Raw genomic sequence first — 13086 nt, 5'->3', positions numbered from 1 at the left:
CTAAAGGAGAATTTTCATGAGAAATGTGACTTGAACTTGTCATCTACATTACAGTTTTGAACACACAAATTGGCTGTTTTTACAGGCTTTATCCGTAGTTACTCACACTGACAGATGCTCTTCTCTGAAGAGCTGATATCTTGGTTTAGCTCTTGGCAGAGTATGTGAATGTTAGTTGTTCGGTTTTCCTAGGTACTGAAATTAAGTAGAGAAGTCTTGCCAGCTTTGGTATTGTCAAGTTCCTTCAAGTCTGCATTGGGTTTTTTTACGTTTGGAATAAGCAGAGAATTAACTATAAAATCCACTCTATTCTTGGGTGTATGGAAGACTTATTGGTTGCAGTTGTGACAACATTTAGTTCCTTTCACTATCCTTAGAATTTTTTTTCTTGGGAATAAACACTTTGTTTTTCATTTATGCTGTATGACATGTATGATTTTATAGTTATGTAAAGTTTTGTGCCTTTAATGTGTGAATTTATCAAATGCAAGATACACAGTAAAGGTTCAGAGAGAGCTGGAGCTGGATGAGTGCGCTCTCCGTGCGCTGAGAGAAGACCGGAAGCGCTTCCTGTGTAAGGCGGTTGAGAACTACATCAGCTGTTTGCTGTGTGGAGAAGAGCATGATGTGTGGGTATTCCGGCTTTGCTCCCTCTGGCTTGAAAATTCTGGAGTTGCTGAAGTCAATGGCATGATGAAGGCAAGTCTTACTCAACCCAGCATTTGAGCATCCGCTTTAAAAACTGAGGCATAAGCCCCTTCATTGTCTGGTTTTGTACATCCCTGTGTTCCCCAGCAGTGGGTTTGGTGCTCCGAGAATTAGTATAAGCTCTAAATGATGCAGGTTTCTGTGGTGGGTGAGAGATTTATGTTGCAGTTTTATCTTTGCAGATACCATATGGGAGTGCCTCGAAGGGAATGCTAGACTGGGGAATAGAAAAACCATTAAAGATAATGTGATCCTAAGCAAGAATTTTCCTTTTTCCTTTTTTTTAAAAAAATACTTGAGGGATTTTTTTCCCAATAGAGTACTTTTACAAATAAAGAAATTTTATAATATATGCAAGAATACTTTCTAAGTTTTAATTGAAAAAAATCTTAAGATATGGTTATAAAATATTGTCATTCAGTTTGAAGGCAAAATGTTTTTCTGGAATGAAAAGAATGATAAAACTCTGGGTTAAGTAGAGCCAGTCTGTTCTACTGTGTGTATTTAACTTCATTATTTCTGGCATATAGGGAAAAGAACTTGCATTTTGGTTATACACTGACTTCTTGGGAATGGAGAGCATAATAGGACTCGGGTCCACATTTGTGCTCCTCAGAGTCACTAGAATGTATGCAGTGGTTAGCATTCCAGCTCAGGGTGCAACTTAATTTAGGGCTAAGTATTTTTATTATCAGTGAATCAAGGCTTCCTAGGCTCTGTTAGAAAGACTTTGAAACAGGCCAAGAGACAAGGGAAATTGTGTGGTTAGTGAAGTTTTGACAACCACTAGGTTGTGTTAGAAGAAGAACAGTATTTTACTGTCGTCATTTTGTCTTAGATGTGAGGTTATATTACACATGTCTTAATCTTGCATTTTTTTTAATGACAGAGAGATGGAATGAAGATTCCATCATATAAATTTTTGCCTCTTATGTATCAATTGGCTGCTAGAATGGGAACCAAAATGATGGGAGGCCTAGGATTTCATGAAGTTCTCAATAATGTAAGTAGACTTGAAGTCAAAATGTAATAATTACTTTTCTTTTATATTACTGAATAAAATATAAAAGAAAGTGAGAAATTAGAACATGAAATTGTTTTCTTTTATTACAGATAAATTTGTCTCTTATTTCTGATGTTCCTCCCTAGTTCTCTTTCACACAGACATATACATATACTACTTATTGCACAGTAATGACATAATTTGAATTTAATGTAAAGCAAAATTTAAAATGTATATTTAATTTTTTTTCATTGGGTAAAACTAATAGTTATTAATTTTCTGATAGCTGATCTCTAGGATTTCAATGGATCACCCCCATCATACTCTGTTCATTATATTGGCTTTAGCAAATGCAAACAAAGATGAACTTTTGAGCAAACCAGAGGCAGCCAGAAGGAGTAGAATAATCAAAAATGCACCAAAAGAAAGCTCTCAGCTTGATGAGGTATTTGGATTAAATACAAGTGCCCTTTGTGTTGTCATGTTCGTTTTTCCTCAGAATGTTCCTTTCTTAATTCTCAGATTTTAGGAATGTGTGTTGCGGGTAGTAGATTATAAATACTTTATTATGATGATGCCTCCCAAAATTTGCTAACAATCCCTGCACATTTTCCAGAGCATAAATACTGGCTTAGTTTGTTTTCTTGTAGCAATGGACAAAGAAAATCCAGATTTTAAAACATACATGTTTGCATGTATGTATCTTGTTCTCACAAAGGCCAAAAGAGGTTTTTTTAATTCCCTATACCTAGAATTGCCATGTGTATGCTGGGAACTGAACTTGGGTCCTCTGAAAGAGCAGCAGGCGCTCGTCACCATCAGACCATCTCTCTAGCCTCAGAAAAACAGAGTTTTTGAAAAGTTCACAAGTCTTAACCTTGAATTTTATGTGTGTATGTCATTCACTGTATGGGTGTTTTGTTTATATCTAAGGAATTATAGTCCTTCCATTGTCTAGATATAAATTCTCTTTGTGTAGCTCCAAGAAGCTTAATTCAGTGGTTCTTATTCTGTCTTTCTTTGTTCTTTGTTGATGATGATAGGATCGAACAGAGGCTGCAACCAGGATAATCCATACCATCAGAAGTGAGAGATGTAAGATGGTGAAGGACATGGAGGCACTCTGTGATGCCTACATTATTTTGGCAAACTTGGATGCCTCTCAGTGGAGGAACCAGAGAAGTATGTTTGAAAGTATTGTTGCTGCTATTGTTACAGCTTGACCTTCTGTGGTCCTCCTCAGTTTACTGTTGTCACTAAACTCTTTATTTTTAAATATAGAAGGCATCACTATTCCAGCAAACCAGCCAATCACTAAACTGAAGAATTTAGAAGATGTTGTTGTTCCCACTATGGAAATTAAGGTAATTTACTATTAACTCTTGATTTTTAATAAGACTAAATTACACATTAGTAGATTAAATTATCTGTAGACCTTTTTATCTAGTCCAAATGGCTAATTATTACAATTTCATGTGTTTCCACCTAGATATTGTCTGTGTTAGATTTCCTTTCCCTAAGCCTTAAAATAGTCACAAGCTTCTGAGAATTCCCATTGTTTTACTGTTACTTCAGCACTAAGGACTAAACCTTTTTATACTAAGCCTTTTTATGCTTTTAATTTTGAGACAGGGTCTCACTGGGTTGACCTTGAACCTGCTCTGTAATTTAGGCAAGCGTGAAACTTGACAGCCCTCCTTGTCTCAATTTCCTTAGTACCTGGGACTGTAGGCCCATGACCCATTCAATTTGTTTCACTTTATTTTGCTTCTCTTTTAAGTGTGTACATGCTTGCATGGGGGGAAAGGGGCATGGTGCCTGTGTTAAGGAAACACTTTACCACTGAACTATGCCTGAGCCTCTTGGAGTTTGCAGGTATTCAACACCACTCCCCCAATTTGTTGTAGTTATTTTGTTTTTTTTTTAATAGTTCTTTTTGCAGTGAAAGTATTGGTTGTGATGTATTGTATTACTTAATAGAACAACAGTACAACAGTACTTTTAAGTTGCTGTGTGTACATACTAAATTTAGCTATTCACAGTGATCTTTTATTACTAGAAGTACCATGTAGACAGGATGCATGTAACAGATAAGGTTACCATTTTATAAACTGAAGTGTTCAGTACATGGCATATCTTTTATTCCAGTTTATATATTAAAATTAGTATCTTTGTTACTGAATTTGACCTGTTACTGAATCATATTTGTTAACAGATTGAGGCTCTGTTGTTTAATGGAATATTTTCACTTTTCAAAATTAACCTGATGTTTTTGTGAATTAAGTAATTTCTTAGATGATTTAATAGATGTAAATAACAACTAAGTTCTAATTTTCAGCATCACTATTCTAATTGACTTGAAATGCTGAAGTTTTATTAAAAGATGTTTAAGAAAGTAAACTAAATTATATGTAATTTTAAAAATCTGGGCTGGCAAAATGGCTCACCATGTAAAGACACTTGTTGCCAAGCCTGTAAACAAAGCTCAACCCTGGGACCAACATGGTGGCGCATAACATATGTGCTCACCCCAATGTAGACTCACACACAAAGTAAATAAGCAAATGAAATAAAAACCTACCAATGTCATTTATTCTCACTTTAAACAAAGTAAGTTAGAGATCCAGTTATTAATCAGCAGTATGTTCTCATCTGTTTTTCTGCTTACTATTTGATTTGTTTTTCTTCAGTGTTCATTGTTTATCTCTCCTATTATAATTATGTGTTATCATTTATTAGGTTGATCCCATGGGAGAGTATGAAAATCTGGTGACTATAAAATCATTTAAAACAGAATTTCGTTTAGCAGGAGGTTTAAATTTACCAAAAATAATAGATTGTGTGGGTTCTGACGGCAAGGAAAGGAGACAGCTCGTCAAGGTGAGACTTCCTGTTTCTGGTATAGTCCTTTGAGGGCTAATGACATCACAGTCAAGAACAATTTGAGTAGATGCCGTCTTCTTCCCTCATTTGACTGGCTCTGTGACTCTAGCCTTATCCTGAATAATGACAGGTGGAAACATCTGTGAAGTAGACATACAGTTTGCTAGAACCAAACTACTTTTTTATTGTGTGTCTTTCTTGAAAGACTGTCAGAGAAAGTTTCTTTCCTACTGTTGTGGATTAAAACCAGGGTCTTGCTCATGCTCAACAATTCTCTGCTTATGAGTTACATCCCTACTCTCTTTTCGGTGTTCTTTGTAATAGATCTTGTTAAAATGACTGGGCTGGGCCTGACTTTGGGACCCTCTCAACTCAACTTCTAGAGAAACTGAGATTGTTGGTCAGCACTACCAGGTTTAGCAGACTATCTATCATTTTATGGCTGATTCAAGAGAAAGAATGTTTCCAAGGTATACACACACACCATGAGCTTGTTTGTGAAAATAGCTTTTGGTGGTAATTAGAACAGATTTAAGTCCCTTGCTGGGCCTGATACTGTGCTATCTACTACTGTACTAGAATATAACAGCATTCCTTGCTTTGTTCTGCTTGTTTAGGTGCTTTTGAGGTCCTGCTGAAGATAGAAAAGAGATAAAATATTACTTTATCTGGGTGTTTTGTATTGTGCCTTCAGGTGAGGGAGTTCAGTTAATAGTGAAGCAGGAGAAACTTAGTTTTTTGTAGTAGTCTGCTTCCCAGTTTCATAGTTTTTTTCTAAATGAAAGAATCACAGTAGCTATTAGTTACTCAAGAGACTCTGAAGCAGGGCATAGCTCAGATTGATTTCTGAGTGTCTTGTACTGCTATTCTTAGATGACTGTGTACTTAGAGTACCTGCTTGTGTTTGGTTGTTCGGCAGGGCCGTGATGACCTCAGGCAAGATGCTGTCATGCAGCAGGTTTTCCAGATGTGCAATACACTACTGCAGAGAAACACTGAGACTAGAAAGAGGAAACTGACAATCTGCACATACAAGGTAACTTACTGGCTTCTATTCTGGTGCTTCACCAAGAAAAGTGTACTATTTGTACCAAGGATGAGCAAATGTTTTCTGTAAAGTAACAAATAGTGAATATTTTAGACTTTGAGAGCCACTTAGGTCCCTTGCATTTTAAATCTGTAAAGCCATTCTTGGCTTGCATGCTGTACAGAAATAGATTAATGCTGCTTTTTCTATAGAGGCCACTGAATGCCACTCTCTGGTTGGACAATACAATTTTCATTTTATTATCATTTAAGGTTATTTGCCATTAGATATTTCCTGTAGTCAACTGAAATATTCTGTCTGCCCTATAGGGATTATGCTGTTGTTTGTATGTACATGGTTTATTTTATAGGTCATGGTTTCATTCATACTCAGGTCAGTTATTGGAAAGATTTCCAAAATTTGGATTAATAGGTGATTGGACAGAAGCAACTGCTAGAGGACAGTCAGTAGAGTCAGACCCATTTTCATTTCCTTCACAGTAGAAATCTTCAAATCATGTTATTCTATTAGCTGATCTTTGGCTCCTTAATTAACTCTTAATTAGTTAATATAAGAACCAACGATTTTAATTAATTAATAAACACAAGAGATAAAATTCTGTAGGTGTGTCCTTCTCTGGCTTTGTTCCCAGGGCTCATCCCCCTCTCGGTCCTCTGTCACTGCTATAACAGGACTTACTGCTGCTGCCTTTTCCTTTTCCCAGGAAGATATGAACAAACTCAAAAGCATTTAATTCATCTTGTAGTTGAAAACCAGTTCTTTCCAGACAGTCTAACCATCTGTCTCTTTTACTTTCAGAAGGGTAGATTCTATAACTATTTTCTCTGGAAACTTAAGTATTTTATCAGGAGTTAACATAAACATTAATACTTGTTTGAAAATACAGTGGAAAAATGTTCCCTTCACAAGTTAAAGAATGTGTAACATTGTGCTCACTTCAGCAGCACATACACTAAAATTAGAACAATTCAGAGAAAGTTAGCATGGTTCCTGCGCAAGAAGGAAAAAAAGAGTAACTGCCCAGGAGTGTTGCTAACAAAATAAATAAAGGCATGGATAAAAAAAAATTAGGAAAGCATAAAATGTGAAAGAAAACTGAGATATATCTTAAGTGGAATGGCACTGAAAAATACCAGCTTATTTCAAAATAATTTTTGATTGTAAAATTTCAGTAAGACATTTTGTAAGTAGTGTTGAATGCTTGCCTAGCACATATACGGCTCAGGGTTCTAACTCCAGCACTGGGGTGGGTATAGATGGGGGTGGAGGAAATCAGTAAAACTCAATAAGCCTTGAAACATTTTCAGGTATACATTTCTAAAAGCCCAGTGTATATGCTACCAACACAGTTTTATTCCCAGTCCATCAAATGTTTAAAGACTAATTCTCAAGCAGTGCTTAAAGCAAAAGTTAAGGTTCAGTGAAAGCTTTTTATTTTTAGATTTATGTATATGACTGTTTTCCTTACATATGTGTCTGTGCACCACATTGTGTCTGGTGTCCTCAGAGGTCAGATGAGGCACTGGGAACTGAACCCAGGTCCTCTGCAAGAACAAGTGCTCTTAATTTCTCTCTCCACCCCTACCCCATCGTTGTATGTGTTTGAGGCTAGGTTTCCTGTAACTCAGACTCAGAGTGTGCAGTTGACAGCTTTGTGTTTGGGGCTGATGTTACTAAGCAACACAGCAACTTGGGCTTTTGAAGCCATTCAAGTTGCTAGAAAAATTTACGTATGGATTGTGTCCCTATGCTCTTTGGAAATCTAACCGGCTTTTAATGACTCCCTGTTTGTCCTTGATTTGATCTCTAAAAATAGACGTGTCATCTAGCACATAACCATTTGGAAGGACTACTTCCTATAAGGTTATTTGCATAGAGGACTAAGGCAACTCAAACACAATAAATGTAAAGTAGAACTCTTCAGTTAACCATCTTCACTTTCAAAATAACCCTTTCTTCCTGCCTCAGCTAAAGGTACTGCTTTCAGGCAAAGTAAAGCTCAGACACTATTTTATTTTATGGAAATTTAATATATAGGGTGGGGCTGGGGAGATATCTCAGTGGGTAAAGTGCTTCCCTTACAAGCATGAGGACCTGAGCTGGAACTAAAGGGTTTCTCGGGACACAAGACAAAGTATTTCTACATATCTGAATATAGTGAAAGAAAAAATATTTAGAATTAAAGATACCATAAAAACAGGGGATCCATAAAGAAAGTAAATTTTAATATTATAGCAAGAAATTTATATGTAGACTATATCAATACCTCTTACAGAGAATTTAAAAGTCATTAGAAAAAGATAGAAAAGAACAGAATTCTTAAGTAAAAGGTTGAGTGGCCTATATATTTATCATATGATATTCTGTTAGTCATCTGAAAAATACAGACTAAAACCACAGCGTGCTACAGTTAGCATGAAAGTAGCAAAATGTAAAAGTCAGACAAATGTCTTGGAAAAATGCAGTAACAACTTTCTTGGTAAGTCTATAAATTGCAACAGTCACCTTGAATAGTTACTTCATTAAGTTAAAGATAGTACATTCCCTTTGACCCTGTTATATTTTTACCCATGGTCTGTCACTGCAGCAATATTTCAGGGAAAATTGTGGGGGTGTCCACAAACGCTATGGCCAGCAGAGGCAAGAAGTCGGTTTCAGCACAACTCAGTAGCCAGTGTTGGTCAAACTTCCAGAGTCTGACACTCAGTAGTTTACGTTAGGCATATTTAAGCACAGCACAATTTGGTAAAAAATTTCCCAGTAATAATTAACTCAGTCCCATGTGCATAATAAAGGTTAAGACATGACTACATCAAAACTCCTGTAAAGTACAAGTGACATAAAGATAGATTCTATATATTAACTGAGAGCAGACTCAAGGTAGTCAGTGCTCATGATAGAGGTCTGGGGGAGGATAATGCTATAAATTAACCAAGATAAGCTCAAAGTAAAGGTTTGGAGGAGCTGGTATGTCCTGGCCATACAGATAGCACAGAGTTCACCAGGCTATTATTTGTCTCTGCTCCCAGTCTTCTGAGCAGAAAACAGGTTACACAGCTCTCTCTTTGAAGAGACAAAGGTTTTTCTAGTTCCTATGTTCTAGTTTCTAGTTCCTTCTATGAGCAGAAGGACCTACATGTCTCCTGCAGGAAATAAGAAAACAGTACCAACCAGTATAAATGTTGAAATGAAAGCTGGACAAATTGGACAATTGTGTGTGTGTGTTATCATAAAGTTATGAAATTAATGATACTTAAGTATATTAACAAAGCCAAACTTGAGAATATCAAGTGAGGAAAAACCAAATTGTAGAAGCTGACACACATCTTTTTTAAGTTTGCAGCTTTCTTGTCTTCTGGCACTCATGCTCCCAGTCATAATTAATTAATTTGGGAAATAATGGTGGCAGGTATTTGTATATAAAAAGCTTTGACAATAAAACACCAAAAATGCATGAATGTGGAAAAGCACTACAAGCTCTGTGATGGTGGAAGGAGGTGTGAACACAGCAGGAGGCACAAAATAAGCTTCACTTCTTTGCCTGCAAATTTGACAAACTCTTAGATTTGGTGAAGCGGTTTAATGTATAAAAATAGTATTTGTTTCTTATTATTTTCACATTTGTATGTTTATAAAATATCTCAGTTAAAGTTCTTATTTTTGTTTATAAGTATATTTTTCTCTTCTTAAAATTAATAAGACTATAAATAGAAATACAGTATAATTAAATAAAGTATGTTAAATTGAGACCACAGTCACAAGTAATTATTTTCCTAGGTGAAATGTCCTAAGTGTCCTGGGTAACAAAAGTGTATGGGAAGTAGTAGCTGCGGTGGTGCATACCTATAATCCCAGCTACTCCAGAGGCTGAGGCAGGAGCATTGCAAGTTCAAGGGTCCTAGGCTACATAACCACCCTGTTTCAGAAACAAAGCATAATTGAAGCATTCTCTACTAAATGAGCTAATTAATTATGGACCAATCACAGATAATGTTGAGTGTTACTAATACGAATGCTGTCTCGGAGAATTGTGGGTACTAAGGGATGGGTAGCTTCTCTACATCTAAGCAGAAGCTAGAAAGGTCTTCATTTCTGAGCCTCGTTGTTTCTTGCTTTCCTCCCAGGATGTTAGTAAATTCTGGGAGATGCTTTGCACTACTGATGATGAATGGTCGTCCACGGTTCTCTAATGTCTTCCTGTAATCAAATGTATTTGATTTCACCTCAGGTGGTTCCCCTCTCTCAGCGAAGCGGTGTTCTTGAGTGGTGCACAGGAACCATCCCTATCGGTGAATATCTTGTCAACAACGATGAAGGTGCTCATAAAAGATACAGGCCAAATGATTTCAGTGCCTATCAGTGCCAAAAGAAAATGATGGTGAGTTGAAAGGTTATTTAGTAGTTTATAAAAATATATAAAGCTACCAAATATTGCAAAATAAAAAATATAACTTCGTGAGATAATTGTTGAAGATAGTATTTAGTTTACAAGATGTAAACTTACCAAGATGAACACGATATGAAGTGCCAACTCTGTCATTGTAAAAATACAAACATTGTCCAGTTTATACTAGTTTGCTTCCAGTTTGTGATAGGGTGATTCTTAATAAAACAAACAAAATACCAGTTAAAATAGAGAAACAAATTAAGCCATTTTACATGAAACAAGTTTCTGAAATAATTTCCATGCCATTGGCTGCCTGGTTTGGCATTTACTTGCTGTTTTAGCAGCACTTATTGAATGCCTCTTGTCAGCCAGGTACTAAGCTGAGACTTTCCAAATTTACAGTCATTCTTACCCCTACTTTAAAGTGAGATGTTTAGGGATTGTAATTTGCCCATCATCAGTGGCCTGCACATAGCAGAGCTTCAAGACTTGTCTGTCCAAGGTAAATCTTTTGTTTTTGATTTTGGTATTTTTGTTTGTTTTCCAGAAAATTCATTTTGATTTCTGTCACATGGTTTTTGTTGTTAGCTTGTTTTAAACTGTGTGTGCCTCTCTGTGTGTGTGTGTGTGTGTGTGTGTGTGTGTGTGTGTGTGTGTGTGTCCCTGTATGTGTATATGTGGCATTCATGTCATGGTACAAGTTTGAAGGTCACAGGACAACTCTGTAGTGTCAATTCTCCTTGTGCCTGTCTGTGGGAACCAGAGATTAAACTCAGGTAGCCAGACTTGCATGGCAAGCTCCATTACCTGCTGAGCCCACCTCACTGGCCCCTCAATGTTTATTTTAAATATGTGATCAGCATTTGATGGAAGTTTGTGCAGGCACTTGTGGTAAAGAATAGTGGTGGAGGTGCTTCTTGTGCCTGGTGGAGAGGAGTGGAGAGAAGACCCTTGAGAAGAATAGGATATCGGGTTTCCTTTGGTGGCGGTGGGGTGAGAGAGTGGGGAGCTGAGGTAGAGTCCCTCTAGACCTGGCTATCCTGTAGGTTTCAATGTAGACCAGGCTGGCCTCAAACCTGCAGAGATCTGCCTGTTTCTACCTTCTGAGTGCTGGGAATAAAAACACATGCCACCATGCCCAGCTACAGATTTTCATTTTAGAAAGATAGTTTTGACACTAATGTATGTTGTCATTTTTAGAAAACAGATTAGGGATATATTTTAATTAAGTAAGACTAATAAATGGTACATAAGGGTAATCATGGGTAGATAAGAGATATATTAAGGAGGCAAAACTGATAAAATTTCATTAGAAGTGCCGTTACACTGTTAAGGAAGTAGGGAAATACTGCTGCAAGCAAGGTCTTTCTGAGTAGGATTTTAGGCACTCAGAAATGAGGTCAGGAGTCGACAAATGGTATCACATGAAATTAAAAAGAATCTGTACAGCAAAGGAATGAGTTAATCAAATGAAAAGACTGCTTTCATTTGACAGGTTAATATCTAAATAAACAAAGAGCACAAGAAAAGAAACAAGAAAACAAATGACCAAATCAATAAATGGACTGATGAAATGAACAGTTCATGAAAGGTGAAATCTAAATTTAAATAAACATGTGAATAAGTGTTCCGCTTCACCAGCTATTGGAGAAAAGCAAATCACAACCACATGGAGATGCTCTCCTACTCAAGTCAGTTTGACAGTCATTAAGGACAGGGAGCCTGGAGAGATGGCTCAGCAAATAAAAAGGTTCCTGCTGCTAAGCCTGACCACCTGAGTTCAGACTCCAGGACCCACTTGGTAGAAGGAGAGCACCAATTCCCACAGACTGGCCTCTGACTGACACATGCATTAGTATATGCATCCACACCCCCACCACCTACCACATACACACACAGTGAATAAAAATGTAATAAAATGGAGCTGGAGAGATGGTTTCAAGGTTAAGAGCAGCTGCTACGATCTCAGAGGACCTGGGTTCAGTTATCAGCACACACATGGTTGTTCACAGCCATCCTCAACCCCTCCCAGGATATCCAACAGGCACCAGTATGGTGCACATACATGCATGCAGGTAAAATGTCCATACATATAAAGTTAAATATATAAAAATTAAAAATAAATTTAAGTGATAAAACAACAAATGCTAGCACAGATGCCCTTACATACTGCTGGTGATGTAAACTAGAGCAGCCATATGGAATTAATGTGGAGGTTTTTCAAAAACTTAAAAATATATCTACCCCGTGACCCAGCTATACTGTTCCTGTGTACCTGAAGGACTCCCAGGCGTTCACAGTATCTAAAGTCTAGATCCAGTCTAGGTGTCTAGCAACAAGAATGGATAAAGAAAGTGGAAAAATTTAAGGCTTAAAGAAGAATGAAGTTACACGTTGTTTGCAGGAAAATGGATACAACTGGAGATAATAATACTCACTTAATTAAGCCAGGCTCAGATAGATGTATGATTTTTCAAATTTGAGGCTCCTAAATTTTAAACAGTTATATATGTATATGTAAAATGAAGGAAATCAGAAGTAAAATTGTTTAGGGCTACAAAGGATTCACAGCAGAAGGGTATTGGGTGGGGGAATATACTCAATACATAATATATACCTGGATGAAATTTTATTAAAAAGTAAGCAACAGCAACAAAAACAGTGTCCAGAAGGGTGTGCTCTTCACAGTTTTCTGGATAGTGAGGTGAGCAACTGTGTTTGGCTTTGGAAGGATTCAAGTGAGGATGTTGTGTGGGAAATGGAGTGGCACATGACTCAAGTTAACTAGAGGCACCTGGACCAGGTTAGGATGTCATCGTCTAGTGGATGGGCACTGAGCCCACTGCAGTGGATAAACTTTGCCTCAGGAACGTATTCTGGAGAGAAGTTTGAAGACAGAAGCCTGATGTCTTCATCCTGTCACAATGCATGTGGTGACACCACCTAAGATGATTGGGAGCTGCCTCTAGCATCTCTGTGTCGCTCCGTCTATAGTATATAGCCTTCAAATTAGAATTTAATTAAAAATCAGTCAAGGGATAGGATCCTAATGGGATC

General features: G+C 37.1%; 1 protein-coding gene and 1 non-coding gene across 3 annotated transcripts in view; both read left to right on the top strand.

Annotated features, from left to right (window-relative positions):
• Atm (ATM serine/threonine kinase) overlaps positions 1-13086 on the top strand; it is a 105645-nt gene that overhangs the window by 80714 nt on the left and 11845 nt on the right. For both annotated transcript variants that reach the window (XM_087905668.1, XM_087905667.1), the window contains exons 50-57: positions 492-699; positions 1598-1711; positions 1998-2156; positions 2755-2893; positions 2993-3075; positions 4451-4591; positions 5514-5630; positions 9871-10020. In XM_087905668.1, the coding sequence (XP_087761794.1) occupies positions 492-699; positions 1598-1711; positions 1998-2156; positions 2755-2893; positions 2993-3075; positions 4451-4591; positions 5514-5630; positions 9871-10020 (1111 nt within the window). The remainder of the gene's footprint in view (positions 1-491; positions 700-1597; positions 1712-1997; positions 2157-2754; positions 2894-2992; positions 3076-4450; positions 4592-5513; positions 5631-9870; positions 10021-13086) is intronic.
• LOC125389177 (U6 spliceosomal RNA) lies at positions 6571-6672 on the top strand. The gene has a single exon (XR_007228414.1). It is a non-coding gene; the product is annotated as a U6 spliceosomal RNA (small nuclear RNA).

This window comes from Myodes glareolus, chromosome 4, assembly GCF_982192425.1.
Source record: "Myodes glareolus chromosome 4, mMyoGla1.1, whole genome shotgun sequence".
In the NCBI taxonomy this organism is placed as follows: domain Eukaryota; kingdom Metazoa; phylum Chordata; class Mammalia; order Rodentia; family Cricetidae; genus Myodes; species Myodes glareolus.
The sequence above is the reverse complement of the archived record's forward strand: the minus strand, read 5'-3'. Positions and strand labels throughout refer to the sequence as shown.